This window comes from Aureococcus anophagefferens (genome assembly GCF_000186865.1).
Source record: "Aureococcus anophagefferens unplaced genomic scaffold AURANscaffold_14, whole genome shotgun sequence".
NCBI classification, from domain to species: domain Eukaryota; class Pelagophyceae; order Pelagomonadales; family Pelagomonadaceae; genus Aureococcus; species Aureococcus anophagefferens.
The window spans coordinates 429,382-448,487 of NW_008705574.1; the positions used below are offsets into that span (position 1 = coordinate 429,382).

General features: G+C 70.8%; 4 protein-coding genes across 4 annotated transcripts; 2 read left to right on the top strand and 2 right to left on the bottom strand.

Annotated features, from left to right (window-relative positions):
• Positions 1-1,628: 1,628 nt before the first annotated feature.
• On the bottom strand, positions 1,629-3,209 carry AURANDRAFT_65354 (hypothetical protein; the record flags this gene model as incomplete). Its single annotated transcript, XM_009040339.1, has 1 exon — positions 1,629-3,209. One exon carries the CDS (start codon positions 3,207-3,209, stop codon positions 1,629-1,631), a length of 1,581 nt encoding a protein of 526 aa, XP_009038587.1.
• Positions 3,210-5,333: 2,124 nt separating this feature from the next.
• AURANDRAFT_15008 (hypothetical protein) lies at positions 5,334-5,867 on the top strand (the record flags this gene model as incomplete). Its single annotated transcript, XM_009040210.1, has 1 exon — positions 5,334-5,867. A coding segment is annotated over one exon (534 nt), but the record flags the coding sequence as incomplete, so codon positions are not given.
• Positions 5,868-6,081: 214 nt separating this feature from the next.
• Positions 6,082-12,654, bottom strand: AURANDRAFT_71929 (hypothetical protein; the record flags this gene model as incomplete). The annotated part of the gene is made up of 11 exons (XM_009040338.1): positions 6,082-6,256; positions 6,338-6,775; positions 6,837-6,908; positions 6,955-7,038; positions 7,100-7,171; positions 7,960-8,636; positions 8,894-9,630; positions 9,830-10,650; positions 10,894-11,020; positions 11,186-12,359; positions 12,385-12,654. Coding segments are annotated over 11 exons (4,538 nt in total), but the record flags the coding sequence as incomplete, so codon positions are not given.
• An 881-nt stretch (positions 12,655-13,535) lies between these two features.
• AURANDRAFT_71930 (hypothetical protein) lies at positions 13,536-16,956 on the top strand (the record flags this gene model as incomplete). The annotated part of the gene is made up of 4 exons (XM_009040211.1): positions 13,536-14,701; positions 14,784-14,847; positions 15,989-16,153; positions 16,390-16,956. The coding sequence occupies 4 exons, from the start codon at positions 13,536-13,538 to the stop codon at positions 16,795-16,797; spliced, it is 1,803 nt and encodes a 600-aa protein (XP_009038459.1).
• Positions 16,957-19,106: the final 2,150 nt, after the last annotated feature.

A 19,106-nucleotide genomic window follows, 5' to 3' on the forward strand; every position in this document is an offset into this window, starting at 1 on the left:
CGTACAGAAGGTCGCCCATGGTGCCGCCCTTGGCGAAGAAGTCGCCGACCGTCGTCGCGGACATGAACCCGTCGTAGCGGGCCACGGCCGCCGGGTTGTTCCCCCGCGCGCGTTTCGGGTTCGGGCTCTGGAAGGAGCAGGCCGCGTTCCGCGCGCGCAGGAAGGCCGCGAAGCCCTTCTGCGTCTTCCACTGCTTCGACTTCCACGCGCGCGGCGACGTCGCGGCCGCGTCTTTCGCGGCCGCCGGAGCCGCGGGCGCGTCGGCGGCGATCGCGGCCGGCGGAGCCGCCTCGATCACCGGCGGAGCCGCCTCGATCACCGCCAGCGCCAGCGGCCGCGGCGCGGACGACGGCGCAGAAGGCGTCTCCGGGGGCGTTTCGAAATCGTCGAGCTCGAGCGCGGCGGCGGCAACGCGGTCGTCTTCCAAAGCCGTATCATAGTCATAGGCCTCGTCATGATCAGAGTCCAACAAAGAGATGCTCATGCTGTTTTCGTCGCCGTCGAGCGCGCTGTCTGTGCCCTCGCAAAGTGCTAAGACATCGAGGTCTTGGCCACGGGTCAAACTTGATTGGGAAACTTCGACATTCTTCGACTGCGCTAAGACCGATGATCTCGTAGACGCGCCGTAGGGCCTGGTTCCCGATGATCTCGTAGACGCGCCGTACGGCCTGGTTCAGCGTCAGGCCCGGCGCGTGGTTGCGAACGTGATGGCCGAAGACTCGCTTCTTCTCGCCTCCTCCGAGCCGCCGCCCATCTACCAATCCCCGGGGGACCAGACAAAAGTCCGTGCTGTCGCCGAGGCCTGCGCCATCGATGAGCGTGCCGCCGTGCGTCTGCTCAAGTTCACGGACTGGGACTGCGAACGCGCGTGCGAATACTATTTAGAGCACGGCATGCCGTCCGCGAGCGCGACGGCCGCGCGGCGCGAGGTGCAGCTCGAGTCGCCGAACCGCAAGAAGCGCTCGCGGTCGCGGCGCGACGCCGCGGGGATCGAGGTCGCGGCCGCCGAGGCGCCGCGCGCGCCGCTGAACCTCGACAAGGCGTCGCGCTTCGCCGCCGCGGCGCTCGGCTCGTCGCTCTCGCTGGCCGTCGTCGACGACGACGACGACGGGGCCGTGCAGGAGCTCTACGCCGCGAACGGCCTCCGCGCCTTCGAGGACGACGACGACCTGCTGACGGTCGCGCTGCGCGGCGCCGAGGGCGCGCTCGAGGCGGCCGCGACGCTGAACCGCTTCGGCGTCACGTCGTCGGAGCATGGCGCCTACGACGGCTACGAGGTCGTCGACTTCGCCGTCGACGAGGCGGTCCGCGGCGGGGGGCGAGGGAAAGCGCTGTTCCAGGCGCTCTGCCTCGCGATCTCGGCGTCGACGCCGCGCCGCGTGCTCGTCCTCACGTACCCGCGCGACGTCGCGCTCCCGTTCTGGCGCGGCCTCATGAAGGACTGGAACGAGGGGGGCGTCGAGGGCGAGTTGTGGTGCGCCGTTTGCGACTTGGACGACATCTTCCACTACGAGCAGTCGCCGGCCAAGACCCTCTTCTGGAGCGAGTCGTCCGACGGTCACCTGTCGCAGTGTTCGCCCTGGTTCGCGGCCGAGGTCGCGACGAAGTTGCAAATGTAGATACTCGTGTTAGCATTGTCCCCGGCTATTGTCGCCGGCGTTGATGGCGAGGAGTACGCCGTCGTCTGCGGCGGGGGGGAGCCCGCCGCTTCGACTGCTCCGCTTGCGGACGTAGAGGCACGCGGCGACGGCCGCCAGCGCCGCGGCCGCCGAAACGCCGAGGACGAGGCCGAGGTCCAGACTGTCGTCGTCGTCGTCGTCGTCGCTTCCCGCGGCGCCGTCGACTGCGAGATCTGCCGCGGCCTCGCCGGAGAGCCAGGCGCCGTGGACGGTCCCGAAATAGTTCGAGACGTACTCGCCCGCGAGAAACCCCCGACCGCCGAGCACGGGGCGCGAGAGCGCGGCGTGGTTCGACGGGTAGTCCGTGCCCGGCTTCACGTAGGACCAGCCGCCGCGCGTCCGCTCGTCCGAGTGCCACTCGGAGAAGGCCGCGGCGACGACGGCGAAGGTCTCGTCCGGGAACATCGCCTCCAGCCGTTCGACGAGCCAGGCCTGCTTCTCGGCGTCGGACTTGGCCCCGAGCTCCGTCGCCAGCGCGCCCGCGGTGAAGCACGCCAACCCCGGCACTCCGAGCGCCCGGTCGAGGTTGAGCCACTCGAGCGCCGGCTCCAACGTGTACAAAAAGTCTTCGTCGGGCCAGAACGCGCCGTCGAACACGAGCACGTACTTCTCCGCGGCGCCGGCGCCCCGAGCTCCCAGCGCCGCGGCGTCGAGGGGCGGCGAGAAGGCCACGGCGCCGCCCTGGAGCACGCCGAGGGGCAGCGCGACGACGACGCGGTCGAACGCGAGGTCGGTGCCGGCGGCGCTCACGACGACGCCGTCGCCCTCCGCGCGCGCGCCGTCGACGACGCGCTCGAGGAGCACCGTCGCGTTGCCGTCCGCGGCGATGCGGGCCGCGAGGGTGCCGTAGCCCTCCCGCAGCACGGAGTCCTCCGAGTCCTCGACGTCGTCGTCGAGCCAGCTGTCCGCGTCCCACCACCAGAGGGAGAGGTCCTCGGCGTCGGCCGCGGCGTCCAACGCGATGTTGTCGACGACGAGGAACGACAGCACGGCGGCGTGTGCCAGCGCGCCGGCGCGGGCGCCGGCGCTCCGCGCCGCTTCGTAGATCGCGGACGCGAGGTCCGAGTCCTCGTCGGTGTCGTCCTGCTGCCGCTCGACGATCGGGTAGACGACACGGTCCCAGGCGTCGTACCAAGCGTCCACGGTGTCGCTGTTTATCTTCCTGCTGCCGTTGTAGGCGATCGCGGAGTCGTAGTCGGACCGCCGCAGCGTCATGCCGTACCGCTCGACGTAGGGGCGCAGCGGGTGCCGCCGGACGCCGTGCAGCCACATGGGACCGAGGTCGATGCCGTAGTCGCCGACGGCGCGCGTCTCGGCGCGGCCGCCGACGCGGTCGCGGGCCTCGAGGATGGTGACCGCGCAGCCCCGCTCGGTGAGCCTCTGAGCTGCGCCCAAGCCGGCGAAACCGGCGCCGATGACGCCGACGTGCAGCGGCGCGTCCGACGACGCATTCCGGCAGCACGAGCCGCAAGTCGACGCCGCAGCGGCGCGCACAGCGCACGCAACGAGGAGCTGGAGTCGAGGCGTCATGCTTGCGCTCTGGCAAGCACCATCACTACCTAAAAACATCAATCATTTTGTGGCCGGCTCCATCTTTTTGATCTCTTTTTGCCACAAAAAAACTCAACAAAATTTGGTTGCAGTAGTGCGAGAGCATGGGCGGCCGATTCTCGCCCTCTATCGCGCGAATTTGCGCGCTGCTATCGTTGCCGTAGTGCAGCGCGATGGGCCTCGGAACTGCGCGAATTTGCGCGCTGCTATTGTTGCCCATGTCCGCAGCGATCGCACCAGCGCACTACCGCATCGCTGGCATCGATTTGTCCACGCGGTGGCACGGCCTCGTCGCCGACGGCGCTGTGGAAGCCGCCAGCGACGCGGCGACCTACGGCGTCGAGCTCGACGGCGACGACTTCCGTTTCTTCGTGCGCGGTACGAGCGCGCGAGCGCTCGAGCTGAGCGAAGCGCTCGACGGCGGCTCCGGCGTCGCCGCGCGCGACGACGGCCCGTTCCGGGCGCAGCTGCAGCTCGTGCGGACGCTGCGCCCGGCGCCGGCGTTCGAGACCGCCGCGGGGCCGTCGAGCTGCCGGCCGCCGGCCTACGAGCCCGGGTCGCTCGTGGCCGGCGACCTGAGGCTGCAGCTGCGGCCGCGAGCTGCGAAGTTCGGACCCGCGGCGGCCTCGACCGGCGAGGGCGCGACCGAGTCCGCGACCTACCTGCGCGCCTCGTGGGACTGCTACCGCGCGACGCCGCGCCCCGCGTTTGACAACGACGGCGCGACTCGTCCGTCCCGCGCAGACAACGTGTCGCCCTGCGACGCCCGCGGCCACTTCCTGCTGCTGCCGACGATCGACGACGAGCGCAACTGGCGCGCGCAGGCGCTCACGCGGGCCGACGCCTTCGACCTCGCCGCGCTCTCGCTGTCGACGAACGCGACGATGGTCGTGTGCTTCAACAGCGTCGGAGCCGGCGCGAGCCAGAACCACTGCCACTGCCACGCGTGGCCGAGCCTCGCGCCCTACGCCTGCGAACGGGCCCCGCCGCTCGCGTCGCGCCGCTTCGACACAAAAGTGTTCGAACGCGACGGGGCCATCGCGACCGTGTCGACGCCCGGCGCCGCGCTCGACGTCGCGGTCCTCGACTACGGCGTGGCGACGGTCCGGCTCCGGTCGCGCGACGCGGACCTCCTCGGCGCGGGCCTCGCGGCCGTCGTGGGGGCCCTGGCGGATCAAGGGTCGCCGCACAACGTCTGCGGCCTCGGCGACGCGGTCTACGTCTTCGCGCGGTCGCGCGAGCGGTGCCCCGCGCTGCCGACCCGGCTCGGCTGCAGCGAGATGATGGGCGTCTTCCACTGCGCCAGCGAGGAGGAGCTCGACATCGCCGCGGCGCCGGGCACCATGGCCGGCGCCCTCGCGGCCGTGTCCGCGCCGCGCGAGGACGTCTGGGCCGCGGTCCTCGCGGCCCTCGACGGCCACTTCGCCTAAACTCACCAGTATCTAGCGCATTAGGCGATACTAGATACGCGCCTGTTGCCAGTTAGCCGCGGCACAGGGAGGAATCAAGGGAGGGAGAACGGCGAGGAGAGGCGTAGGGAGAGCCACGGGGACACGACTAGGGCGGAGGCGTACAGGAGCTGCCACTGGACTTCGGCGACTTGCGCGTGTCCTGACGTTTCATCAATCTCACGAGGTTCTCACCAGTCGTCGTCGGCGACCGCGACACGGACGAGCTCCTCTGGTTCCGCAACGAGGCGGGCACGATCAGCCGTGCACCCCAATGAGGCTCGTGGTTTCGCTCGCGGCGCTCGCGTTCGCGGCGGCGGACGCGCGCGTGGCGTCCTCTCGCGCGAGCAGAGCCGTCGTCGCGGTCGACGGCAAGTCGTGGCGGTCGCAGATGACCTTTACGGACCGGATGGCCGCCGGCTCGGGCGCGCGCGCGGTCGCGCAGACCTGCCTCCACCCGATCGACGTGATGCGCACGCGGCTGCAGGCCAAATCCATCACGTCGGCCCTCGCGCCGCGGACGTTCCTCAAGGGCATCACGCCGCAGTTCGCGCTCGCCATCCCCGCCGGCGCGTTGCAGTTCACGTGCTACGAGTGGGCCAAGGAGCGCTTCGCGCGGCGACACATGACGGGCGCGCTGCCCGAGATGTCCTGCGGCGCCTTCGGCGCGCTCGGCGCGTCGCTGGTCCTCGTCCCGAAGGAGGTCCTCAAGCAGCGCGTGCAGGCCGACGTCTACCCGAACGTCGTCGCGGGCGTCAGGACGCTCATGAGGACCGAGGGTCCCCGGGGCCTCTACCGCGGCTATTTCGCGACCATCTCGCGCGACGTGCCGTGGAACGCGCTCTCGTTCATGTTCTTCGGGCAGGCGAAAAAATACTACGAGTCGATCGCCGGCCGCGCGCCCGGCAATCGCGAGAAGCTCGCGCTCGGCGCGCTCGCCGGCACGACCGCGGCCGTCATCATGACGCCCGTCGACGTCGTCAAGACGCGCCTCATGACGGGCGGCGGCGCGGGCGGCATCGCCGGCACGTTCGCCGCCATCGTGAACGAGGAGGGCGCGGCGGCGTTGATGAAGGGCGTCGTCCCGCGCGTCGCCTTCCTCGCGCCGCTCGCCGCGATCACGCTCTCCCTCTACGAAACGTTCGGCAAGGCGCTCGTCTCGCGCCGTCTCGCCGAGATCCCCCGGGCCCCGCCGCTGGCGTCGCGCCGCTTCGACGCGCGCGCGTTCCCGCGCGACGGCGCGATCGAGACCGCGTCGACGCCCGGCGCCGCGCTCGACGTCGCCGCGCGCGACGACGCCGCCGCGGCGGTCAAGCTCCGGTCGTAGGACGCGGATCTACGACCCTCTGCTCACGCGTAGCTCCTCCGAAATCCCCTCTGGAGGCCAGCGCCCAGCGCGGACGCGGGCGGAGGTACTCGTATAATATAATCTCCTATTTGCCTGTTGGCGGGCTGGTGGCCCGACGCGGGCCTCGGCGGGCGGCGGTGTTTGAGACCTCGCCGAGCTTCTTCTCAGGCCCTAGGGCGCACTACTTGGCGAGGCACTTGTCCTTCTTTTTCTCGTACTTGCAGCCGTCGGTCGTCTTGCACTCTTTCTTCGACAGTCCGGAGCACGACGAGGCGGCGCTGCACTGCTTCTTCTTGTAGTCGCAGCCGTCGGTCGTCTTGCACTCTTTCTTCGACAGTCCGGAGCACGACGAGGCGGCGCTGCACTGCTTCTTCTTGTAGTCGCAGCCGTCGGTCGTCTTGCACTCTTTCTTCGACAGTCCGGAGCACGACGAGGCGGCGCTGCACTGCTTCTTCTTGTAGTCGCAGCCGTCGGTCTTCTTGCACTTGCCCTTCGACAGCTCGGAGCACGAGGAGCTGCACGTTTTCTTCTTGTACGCGCAGCCCGCGGTCTTCTTGCAGGTCTTCTTGGCGAGTCCCGAACACGCGTCGCCGCCGCCGGACGAGGAGCAGGTTTCCCCCTTCTCGAGATCGCAGCAGCCCTTCGTGCCGCACGGCGCGACGAGGTCGTTGCCGGACTTGGCGGAACAGTACTCGACGTCGCAGAGGGCGAGCGGGAACGTGCCGGTGATCTTGTTTTTGTTGAGGTACCTACGACGCCGAGGCGCGGTCGCGCGCCGCGCCGGGCGTCGGGGACGCGGGGGGAACTCGCAGCTCCTCCAGCGCCGTGAGCTGGCCGATCTCGGTCGGGATCGGGCCGTTGATCTTGTTGCTGTCGAGGTACCTGCGACGCCGTTGGGCGGTCGCGCGCCGCGCCGGGCGTCGGGGACGCGGGGGGAACTCGCAGGCCCTCCAGCGCCGCGAGCTCGCCGATCTCGGTCGGGATCGTGTCGATCTCGTTGTAGTCGAGGCTCCTGCGAGGCCGAGGGGCGGTCGCGCGGCGCGTCGGGCGTCGGGGACGCGGGGGGAACTCGCACGAACGTCAGCGCCGTGAGCAGGCCGATCTCGGTCGGGAGCGGGCCGGCGATCTCGTTGTAGTAGAGGTCTCTACGACGCCGAGGGTCGGTCGCGCGCCGCGCCGGGCGTCGGGGACGCGGGGGGAACTCGCAGGTATTTCAGCGCCGTGAGCATGCCGATCTCGGTCGGGATCGTGCTGAACATGTTGTAGCCGAGGTCCCTGTGACGTCGAGGTCGCGCGCCGCGCCGGGCGTCGGGGACGCGGGGGGAACTCGCAGCTTCTTCAGCGCCGTGAGCAGGCCGATCTCGGTCGGGATCGGGCCGGTGATCCCGTTGTTCCAGAGGTCCCTGCGACGCCGAGGGGCGGTCGCGCGCCGCGCCGGGCGTCGGGGACGCGGGGTGAACTCGCAGCTTCGTCGTATCCGGGTCGATGCACCGGTCGAAGATCTGGACGTAGGAAGCGTCCTCGCACTCGGAGAGTCGACGGAGCAGGCCCTTGGCGTCCTCGGACTCATCTTGCCCGGCGAAGGGCGCGTCGTCGACGCGAGAGGCCTGGCCAGCGACGATCACCGAAGAGCAGACCGCGAACTTCTTGAGGCGGCGCAGCATGATGTCGAGAGCGAAGTGAGCGGGCAACACGAAACAAGCCTTAAAACGCACCCCCCCAAGCCCGCGTCGCACGCGAAAGTTTCGCCGAAACGATGATGCTTGATGTCCCGACGACTGTGGCAAATCGAGCGAGCATCTCCGGCGAGTCGCTCTCTTCGACCCCCCTTGGCGTTCCGGACTCGCGGCCGTGTCCGCGGTGCCGCACGCGAGGACGTCTCCTCGCGCTCGAGCCTCACCCCCCGCGGCCGACTCGGAAACTTTACCAGTACCGCGCGCCGTCCTGGTCCTCCGGCAGCTCCCGGCGCTCGGTCGTGATCTCGGCCCAGGGCCGCGCGAGGACCGCGTCGCACGTGTCCGTGTAGGTCCCCAGGGCCGCGGGCCCGGCGGGCCAGCCGCCCGGGTGCCGCTCCGCGAATTCGCGCAGAGCGTCGAGGTCCGCCGCGGCCTTCCAGGAGTCCTTGGAGCCCGGGAGCGCCGCCCCGGCCCGCCGCTCGTACTGGGACGTGAGCACGGGCACGGCCGCGATCTTGAGCCCGTAGAGGCGCGCGTGCGCGAGGGGGTCGTGCACGAGCGTCGCGGCGTCGGCGACGAAGTAGCGGTCGAACCACGGCGAGTCCGGCCCGTGGTCGTCGAGGCGCGCGCTCCGCGGCGCGGCGAAGGGCCCGGCCCCGGCGTCCGTCGGTTCGCCGGCGCCGAGGGCGCCGTCGCCGACGACGTCGACCTCCGCGGCCGGCGCCGGCGGCGGCCGGAGGCCCCAGGCCGCGAGCGCCGCGCCCGAGTCGACGACGACGCGGCCGAGCGCGCGCGCCGCGCCGCCGGCGTCGGCGGCGCCGACGGGCGGCGGCGCCGCGCCCTCCGCCGCGCCGCGGAGGCTCGCGGCGAGGCGCGCCGCGAGGTCCCGGGCGACGGCGGGAGCCCCGAGGTTCGCGAGGTCCGCCGAGTGCGCCTGGGCAGCAAAAGGGTGATTCAACGTCGCTTCAATGTGAGTGTTCCGCGCGCGCGCGTTCCGGAAAAAGCATCCACGCTTCGAGACCGTTCCGAGAGATGATCGCTCGTCCAAAAATCAGCCGAAACGAGTGGAAAACGGCCGAGATATCAGCCTTTGAAGTTGGGAATTTCGCTCTCTTTTGCTGCCCTGGAGTGCGCGTTGAGGCCGAGGCCCGCGAGCCCGAGGGCGTCGTCGACGCCGTCGGCGACGTGGACCGCGGCCTTGGCGTCGCCCGCGAAGGCCGGCCGCGCCTCGTACCAGGTCCGGAACGCGGCCTTGGCCTCGTCGGCCCACGCGCGCGCGGGGAACCGCGACGCGGAGACGCGCGCGACGCGCGACGGCCCGGGGAAGCAGGACGCGACCTTGTAGTCGAGCCAGGGCGCGTCGCCGTAGCAGTGCTCCGCGAGCACGCGCGCGCCCTGCGCCGTCCACGCGACGTCGCGGCCCAGGAGCTCCTCGCCGCCCGCGGCGGCGACGCACGCGCGCCAGGCGCCCAGGGCGCCCGGCAGGGCGTAGGCCGCGGGCCAGAGCACGGCGACGGTCACGTGCCCCGCGGAGAAGCCGCCGCCGTCGACCCAGCGGAGGATCGCCAGCGCGGCGTCCGCGTCCGCGCGCGCCGCGCCTCCGCGCGCCGCGTCGCGAAAAAAGGCCGCGTCCCACGTCTGCGCCCGCCACCAGGCCAGCGCGCCGTCGGCGAGGGGCGGGCCCAGCGCCGCGGCGACGTCGCCCGCGCGGTCCGCGAGGCGCGCGGCGACGCGGTGCGCGCCGTCGCGGACGACGGCGAGGCGGGAGCCCGCCGCGCCGGGGTCCCAGTGGAGTTTCACGGGCGGGACGGCCGCGCCGCCGACGACGGCGACGACCAGCGCCTCGAAGTCCGCCGCGAAGGTGTCGCAGCCGTCCTTGACGACGCACGTGTCGAGGCTCGAGTCGAGCGTGCACGACTCGCGGCAGCCTGTGTGGAAATCAAATCCTCAACCCGACTTCAATGTGCGCGTAATCGAACGATTTGGACCAGAATCTTTCGCTGTGCTTCGAGAACTCGACGAGAGCAATTGATTCGTCTAAAAATCAGCCGAATCGACTTCGATTTGATTGAGATAGAGAGTTCTGAAGTTTGGTGGGGACCCCCCAAACCAGCGGTTGATTTCCACACAGGCGGCAGCCGTTCCAGGCCTCGAGGGACCGCACGTAGGCGCCGCGGAGCACGGCGACGAGGGGCCGCGCGGCGTCGCGGTCCGGTCCGCCGCCGACGAGCGCGTCGCGGACCGCGGCCGCGTACGCGGCCTTGAGCACGACGTCGTGGCGGTCGGCGAACGCGAGCGCCGCGAGGGCCACGCGCGCGCCGGGCGCCGGCGCCGGGCGCCGCGCGGCCGCGAGCGCCGCCGCGGCCGCGCCGAGCGCGGTGGCGCCGCCGCCGGCGGTCCGCGGCCGCGTCGCGAGCGCCGCGAAGAGCCGCGCGGGGCCCCGGTCGCCGCGGCCCTGCGCCGCGAAGCGGGCCAGCGCGTCCTCGGCGAGGCGCGCGCCGCAGTCCTCGACGTCGCCGCCGAGGAAGCGCCGGCAGGCCGCGACGGCCTGCGGGAGCACGGGCGACGCCGGCGCGGGCGCGAAGCGCTCGACGGCGCCCGAGACGACGTTCCGCAGCTCGCTCGGCTCCTCGAGCCGCCGCGCGCGCGCGCCCGCCGCGGCGGCGGCGTCGAGGGCCGCGGCGCCCGCGTGGGCCAGGGCCGTCGCCTCGCAGCAGCCGCCGCGCCCCGCGCAGCGGCGCCGCGCCCAGGCCTCGACGGCGTCCGCGGCGGCCGCCGCGGGCGACGCCGCCGCGGCCGCGACGGCCGCCGCGGCCGCGGACGCCAGCGCGGCGTCGTCGGCGACGGGCCCGCAGGACCGGGAGAACCCGCCGCCGAAGAGCCGCCGCGCCGAGTCGGCGAACCGCTTCCGCATCCGCGTCGCGCAGTCGAAGGTCAGGTCGCCGAGCCTGTGCCGAAATCAACCACTGGTTGGGTTCTTCCAGCCAAACTTCAAACCTCTCGAGCTCGGTCACATCGAAGTCGATTCGGCTGATCTTCGGACGAATCGATCGCTCGTGTCGAGTTCTCGAAGCACGGCAGAAAGCCTCGCGTCGGAACCGTCGCATACGCGCGCATTGAAGTCGGGTTGAAGATGTGATGTCGGCCCGGCGCCGAGCGGCGGCTGGCCGAAGGAGCAGCAGACGAGCGACGCCGCGCGCCGCGCCGCCTCCCGGTAGGCGAAGTCGTCGAAGCGGCCCGACGCCTCGTCGTGGAACGCCGCCGCCTCGAGCCAGTAGGCCTGGACGAAGCCGTCCAGATGGATCTCGACGTGCGCGCCTGGGCAGGAAAAGAGTGCGAAATTCCCAACTTCAAAGGCTTCTCTGTCGGCCGTTTTCGACTCGTTTCGGCTGATTTTGGGACGAGCGATCATCCCTCGGAGCGCTCTCGAAGCGTGGATGCTTTCTCTGGAACGCGCGCGCGGAACACTCACGTTGAAGCGACGTTGAATCACCCTTTTCCTGCCCCGGTGCGCGCGTTTCGGCGGGTCCGCGCGGTGGAAGGGCCCGAGCCCCGCGGGCACGCGGCTCGTCCCGGCGTAGGCGAGGTGCCAGCGGTCCAGGGACGCCCAGCCCACGCCGACGTTGCCCTTCGTCCTGGCCCGGTCCCGGCAGCGGAACTCGACCTCGTGGAGCGTCCTCCCGAGCGTCGCGTCCTCGCGGAGCTGCGCGTCCGACGCGCAGGCGCCGCCGCCGAGGATGGCGTCGCCCCAGTGGCTGTGGCTGAACGTCGTCAGCTTGGCGCGGAGGCCCGCGAGCACGCCGTCGAGCCGCGCGGCCTCGTCCGGCGCGCCGCCGGCGTCGCGCGGGAAGTACGACAGGTGCCAGCCGCCGTCGCGGAGTAGGCTCCGGAACTCGGTCTGGACGCTCTGGTTGCGGAAGCGGCTCTTGTCCGCGCCGGCGAAGAGCCAGGACGCCGACCCGACGGACTCGAAGTCCTCCGCGGACTGGAGCGACACGAAGCGGCCCTCGTTCGGCGAGAACCGCGCGGCCTCGCCGACGAGGTCGCGGACGCGGCACGCGTAGAAGGGGCTCCAGGCCTGGGGCATGGCCCAGTCGACGGCGTACTGGTGGTGCGTCATGGCCAGCGTCGCCGGCGTGCCGAGGAGCCGCGGTTCGCCGCGCCGCGCGCGCCGCTTGTCGCACGCCGCAACGCGCCGCAGCGCCGCGACGGCGCGCGCGGACGGCACCTCGTCGACGTCGCCGACGAGGACGAGGTCGTCGCCGTCGAGGCCCAGGGCGTCGCCCAGCGCCTCGAGGGCGTCGGCGATGCCGTCGCGCTGCGCGGCCTCGCGGTCGAAGTAGTCGGGCTCGTCCTCGCCCGGCGCCGGCGGCTTCAGCGCCGTCGCGTGGACGACGACGTTGCCGAAGCTCTCCAGGGGCGGGGAAGCCTTGGGGGCCCCGCGGAAGGACCGGTCGCCCTCGACGGCGACGTGGACGTCCGCCAAACCCGCCAGTTCCCTCCGCCGCGTCGCGACGTGGTCGCGCTCGTCCCAGTAGGTGAACGCGTCGACGACCGTGACGTCCTCGTCGCAGTCCTCGTCGTCGACGACGACGGCCACGGTCGCGGCGCCGCCGAAGACGCCGCCGCCGTCGCAGCGCAGCGCGTGGACCGCGACCTCGACGTGCACCGTTGCGTTCGACGGGGAGCACGCCCGACGTCCACCGCGGCGCCGTGCCCTCCTCGCAGGGCGGCTCCGAGAGCAGCGCCCAGCGCTTGTCCGGCAGCTCGAGCGCGAGCGCGCCGTCGACGTAGATCAACGCGGCGCGCTCGTCGGCCTCGAGGTGCACGTGGATCGTGAGGCCGTCGCCGAAGACGGCGTGGGCGTCGTCGTCCACGAGCGCCGCCGGCAAACTCCAACTCATGGCGGCCGCGCGCGCCGCGAGCGCGGCGAGCACGATCGAGCGCACCATCGATTGCTTAGCGGTCCATCATGGTCTCGAGACCGGGGCTGCTAGCATCCATGCCGCTGGGGTGGGGCTAAAGAGGCACTGTGCAGTCGAAGGTGCTGTTGAAGCTCTGATCGACCGGCCAGCTATGATGCGCCTCGTGCAGATCGCCCTCCTGGGCGCGTCCGTCGGCGCCCTCCGGGCGCCGGTGGCGCGCTCCGTCGCGTCGCGCCGCGGCGCGCCGCCGCGCGCCGCGACGCTCGAGCCGGAGATCAAGAGCGCGTCGGCGAAGAAGCAGGTGGGCAACGACGCCTTCCTCAACAAGGACCTGCGCGCCCGCGCGCGGGACGGCCCCGGGGTCGTGTCGGAGTCGAAGCTCAAGGTGGGCATCGTCGGCGCGGGCCTCGCGGGCATGATCTGCGCCATGGACCTGCTGGACGCGGGCCACGACGTCGAGCTCTTCGAGCTGCGGCCGTTCGTCGGCGGCAAGGTGAGCTCGTGGATCGACAAGGAGGGGAACCACATCGAGATGGGGCTGCACGTCTTCTTCGGCTGCTACTACAACCTCTTCGGCATCATGGAGCGCACGGGGTCCTACGACCTGCTCCGCATGAAGGAGCACATCCACACGTTCGTCAACGACGGCGGCGACCTCGGCGCGCTCGACTTCCGCTTCCCCGTGGGCGCGCCCGTGTCCGGGCTCCAGGCCTTCGCGCGCACGGAGCAGCTCGGCTGGGGCGACAAGGCCGTGAACGCGCTGCGGCTGGGCACGAGCCCCATCGTCCGCGCGCTCGTCGACTTCGACGGCGGCATGGACCAGCGTCCTGCATCCGTGACGATTTTCGAGAGATTTTGACCGCAAAAACGATGAAAAATTCTTACCGACGCGCGTGGTAGGCATGGACATGGTCCGCGACCTGGACGACATGACGTTCACGGAGTGGTTCACGGGCCTCGGCGGGTCGCGGGGGTCCATCGACCGCATGTGGGACCCCATCGCCTACGCGCTGGGCTTCATCGACTGCGACAAGATCTCCGCGCGGTGCATGCTCACGATCTTCATGCTCTTCGCGATCCGCACGGAGGCGTCGGTGCTGCGCATGCTCGACGGGTCGCCGCAGACGTTCCTCCACGACCCCATCGTCAAGTACCTCGAGGACCGCGGCGCGACGATCCACCTGCGGACGGCGATCCGCGACATCGCGTACGAGACGGGCGCCGACGGCCTGCCGTCGAAGATCACGGGCCTCCAGGTGCGCAACGAGCTCCGCGAGTTCGACGCCGTGGTCTGCGCCTGCGACCTGCCGGGCGTGAAGAAGGTGCTGCCCAAGCCCTTCCGCCAGTTCCCGGCCTTCGACAACATCTACGAGCTCGACGCCGTGCCCATCGCGACCGTCCAGCTGCGCTTCGACGGCTGGGTCACGGAGCTCCGGGACGGCCACAAGATGCACGACGTGTCCGGCGACCTGAGCGACGGCCGCGCGCCGGGCATCGACAACCTGCTCTACTCCGCGGACGCGGAGTTCTCCTGCTTCGCGGACCTGGCGCTGACGTCGCCGGGCGAGTACTACAAGGAGGGCGAGGGGTCGCTCATGCAGGCCGTCATGGACTCGCGGGCGTACAACAGGCCCGACGACGTCATCGTCCAGGACACGCTCGACCAGATGCACAGGCTCTTCCCGTCGTCGCGGGAGCTGAAGTGCACGTGGTCGAACGTCGTCAAGCTCGGCCAGTCGCTCTACCGCGAGAAGCCGGGCCAGGACAAGTTCCGCCCGAGCCAGGCGACGCCCATCCCCAACTTCTTCCTCGCGGGGTCCTACACCTACCAGGACTACATCGACTCCATGGAGGGCGCGACGAAGTCGGGGCTCATGTGCGCGGACGAGATCATCAACGCGGCCGACGCCATCAAGCGCGAGGCGGCGACGAACGTGGGCCTGCCCGAGGGCAAGGTCATCAACAAGAACTTCCGCGAGCCCCTCGACATGACCGCGGCGACCGCGGCCGTCGCCTTCGTCGACGACGGCTCCTTCGACGCGAACGAGAACACGGACATGGCCATGCGCCCGGAGTCCGCGCCGACCATCGGCTAGACGTGTTAAGCGGCTTGTTTCACGCGCCCGGGGGCGTTGAATCGTTCTGCCCTCTTCCAGCGACGGCGCGTGGAGCGGCGGCTACATTCAGGGGCTTGTTAAGGGGGGCGGGGGAGCGGGCGAGGTGCGGGGATGTTCGGGGGCGACCAGCCTAGTTCGCCTTCTCCTTCTGCCAGTAGCCCGCGACCTTGTGGAGGTCCTTCGTGTTGTGGAGCACCTTCTTGCGGATGCGCGTGAGCTGCTGGACCTCGCCCTTCATGAGGACGACGGGCTCGGCGCCGTCCTTGTGGTTGACCATGGCGACGACGGGCATCGAGCCCGCGAGGCCGAGGTCCTTCGCGAGTTTCAGGCCCTTCTTCGACTCGACGTCGACGGACGCGAACTTGACCTCCTGGATCTCGGACTTGAGGCTCGTCCAGGTCGACGCCCACTTCTCCGTCTCCGGCGCGGCGCTGTCGTAGAAGTTGACGACCCAGACGGCGGAATCCGACGTGACGATGTCGTCGAAGTTGTCCGACGACACGAGGACCTAGAAACGAAACGGTGAGCGTCGTGCGCGCATCTCGCGCCCCCGTCCCCCGGAGCGCCGGCGGGGCGGCCGCGAGCGCCCCCGCCGCCGCCGGCGCCGCGCCGCCCGCGGGCGTTCCAGGGCGCGTTCGCGGCCGGCGGCGGCGGCGGCCCCGGGCGCCCCGCGGTTCGTCGGACGCCGCGTCGCGCCTCGGCCTTGGGCTCCGCGGAGGCGCGGAGGTTCGCCGCCGACGCGACGGCGAGGGAGAGCGCGAAAACGACCGACTTCATCATGTTATCGAGCAGGCAGCGGGCTTGCGTCGTCAAAAATGGGCAGCCTCGGTGGGCAAGGTATCACGTATCCTTTCGAGGCGCCCGCATCGCGGCTTCTTTGTCTTCCCCGGACGCCGATAGAGAGAGAGAGAGAGCGTATCCCTCCTTGACTCGTCGAATAAAATTTGCCCGTCGAATCTGCGCCGCATACGTCTCCCGGAGCCGTGTGGGGGACTGTGACCGGGCGGCGGCGAGAGGCGGGGGCGCGGCGCGCAGGGGGTCGGCTCCGCGTGCTGCGGATCGCGGACAGCGGCTGCGACGGCTCTCGAGGACGTCCCGAACGCACGCCGAACGCCGCGTGTACGCTTCGACCCCGGCGAACGTATTGGCCGCTCACTCGTGGTTCATCATCGAGCCAACTCGGTATTCGACTCGCGTCGCGGGTTCCTTGCGCACGCCGCCGCCCGCGCCCAGGTCGCGATCAGGAGCGTTCGGAGGCGTCCCGACGACCGCGGCCGGGCACCATGAACAGCGAGTACGACTACCTGTTCAAGCTGCTGCTCATCGGCGACTCCGGCGTGGGCAAGTCGTGCTTGCTGCTCCGCTTTGCCGACGACACCTACACCGAGTCCTACATCTCGACCATCGGCGTCGACTTCAAGATCCGGACCATCGAGCTCGAGGGGAAGACGATCAAGCTCCAGATCTGGGACACCGCGGGCGCGCGCGCCGCGTCCGCCGGACCTCCGAACCGCCGCGGCGCCGCGCGCGGCCCCGGGACCCCCCCGCCCCGCCCGCCCGCCCCCCGCGCCGCCCGCGCGCCCGCCCCCTACCGACCCCCGCGCCCGCCCCGCGCCACGCGCCGCCCCCCGCCTCCGCAGGCCAGGAGCGGTTCCGGACGATCACGTCGTCGTACTACCGCGGCGCGCACGGCATCATCGTCGTCTTCGACGTCACGGACCAGGAGTCGTTCATGAACGTGAAGCAGTGGCTCCACGAGATCGACCGGTACGCCTGCCAGAACGTGAAGAAGCTCCTCGTGGGCAACAAGTGCGACCTCGCGTCGAAGCGGGCCGTGCCGACCGAGCAGGCGCAGGAGTTCGCGGACTCCCTGGGCATCCAGTACCTCGAGACGTCGGCCAAGAACTCGACCAACGTCGAGAAGGCCTTCACGACCATGGCCGGCCAGATCAGAAAGTGGATGCAGACGCAGCCGACGCCCGCGGCCCAGACGAAGGTCAACATCTCCAAGGGCCAGCAGATCGACACCAAGGGCGGCGGCGGCTGCTGCTAGGCGGCGCGCGCGCCCCCGCCCGCCCCGCCCCACCCCCGCCGCGGCCCCGAACTCACGAAAAAAACGGCGGACGGCCGGCCGGCGCCGCGCCGCCGGCCGCCGGCCGCCACCACCCACGTCCTCGCCCCCTCTCATCACCCTTGTAAATCCGAGCTCACTACGGAGCGGCGCTAGGCGAGCGTCCTAAGCCACGCGACGTAGTCCGCGTTCGCGGCGGCCGGCGCGTCGTCGTGGGGCACGTGCCCCGCGTTCGCGATCGTCAGCGAGCACCGGCCGGCGTCGGCGAGCCCGCGGAACAGCAGGCCCGTGGGCCCGTCGAGGGGCGTCAGCAGGTCCGCGTCGCCCCAGAAGCAGTGGATCGGCGCGTCCGTCCGCTCGACCAGATCCCCGGGCCGCGGGCCCGGGTCGCCCGTGAGGATGTCGACGAAGACCGCGAGCGCCCTCGGGTCCTCCGCCGGCAGGAGCGTGCTGTCGACGAGCGTGGCGTCGACGCGGTCGCCGTCGACGTAGACGTTGCCGAGCACCCGGCGCACGTTCTCCGGCGACCGCACCCCGTCGAAGATGAACCGCGCGAGCGTTTCCCGCGCCAGCAACGCGTCGATGACGGCGAAGGCGACCTGGGTGACGGCCTGCTGGAGCGGCGTGAACGACGGCTCCCGGCCGCTGAACTTGCTGTTCATGCCGCCCGCGCAGTTGTTGAGCAGCAGGCCGCGGACCCGCCGCTCCGACGCGACCTGCAGCGCGACGAGCGAGCCGATGGAGTTGCCCACGAGCACGGGCGCGTCGAGGCGTTGGTCGTCGAGGAACGCGCCGACCTGCCTCGCCCAGCGCTCGATGCTGTAGGGACCCGGCGCCTTCTCGCTGAGGCCGAGGCCGAGGAAGTCGAGGCGGTAGACGCTGTAGCCCGCGTCGACCAACGCGGGCGCGTTCGCGCGCCAGGTCTCCAGGGAGCTGCCGAAGCCGTGGAGCAGCACGAGCGGCGGGCCGGCGCCCTCCTTGCCTGGGCAGCAAAAGGGTGCGAAATTCCCAACTTCAAAGGCTCCTATCTCGGCCGTTTTCCGTCGTTTCGGCTGATTTTTGGACGAGCGATCATCTCTCGGAGCGCTCTCGAAGCGTGGGTGCTATTTCCGAAACGCGCGCGCGCGGAACACTCACGTTGAAGCGGCGTTGAATCACCCTTTTGCTTTGCCCTGCTCCTTGCAGTAGCGAATAGCATAGCTCTCCCACGTGAACGTCTCGCAGCCGGCGGTCCAGTCCTGGGCCGGGACGGCGCGCAGCGCGCTCGCCGGCGCGCGTGCGCGCGCATGTGGAGACACGAAAGCGGTGGCGGCCGCGCTCAGCAGCAGGATTTGCAACACCATGCTTGACAGGATTTGCAACACCATGCTTGAGGATGTTTTTAATTAAAAGTTACTCGCTGTTTGTGAAGTGGCAATAAAAGGCCGGGAGAGCGTCTGGCCGTCGCATTGGGCAGCGCTGCCGAACGCACACTCGACCATGAAGGGCATGGGCTCGAAGATGAAGGGCCTGAAGATGGGCTTCGGCAAGAAGAAGGACAAGGAGGACGAGCCGGACAAGGACAAGCCCGACAAGATGGCCGGGGGCATCGGGTCGAGCGCCTGGCGGCGGCGCCTCGAGGAGAGCGCGATGCAGAAGCTGGGCCTGTCCAAGGCCGAGAAGGACGAGAACACGGGCGACGTCGACGAGGAGCTCGCGCGGTTCCGCGCGACGGCGGCGGACGTCGCCGAGCTGCTGAAGCGCGCGGAGGCGTACGGGAATTTGACGCGGAGCGCGGACGAGGCGCTGCTGGACCTGGTCGCCTGCTACGACGACGCCGGCGCCGTGGACTGGGGCGGCAGCCCGCCCGCGGGCGCCGACGACACGAAGGCCGTCGCGGAGGCCGTCGCGGGCGCGAAGGACCGGGCCGTCCGCGGCCAGCTCCTCAAGGGCTGGGCTCTCGGCGGTCTAGGGAGCGTGCTCGAGTGCGCGCGGCGCATCGAGGACGTGGCGAAGCACCGCCACGACCTCGTCATGGACTACTTCGCGCGGAAGCGCAAGCTCGAGGCCGCGGAGAAGGCGGCCGGCCGCGCCAAGGACCCGCACGCGAAGGACGACGACGTCGCCGCGAAGCGGGCCAAGTTCGACCACAGCGCCTTCTGCGTGCGCACGCAGACGGCCTACCTCGCGCCGTTGCTCGAGGCCTTCGACGACGCGGCGAGCGCGGCGAAGGCCGCCGCGCTCCGGGGCGTCGAAGGCCTCGAGCAACGGCGCGAGGTAGGCCGTCTGCGTGCGCTCGCCGAAGGCGCTGT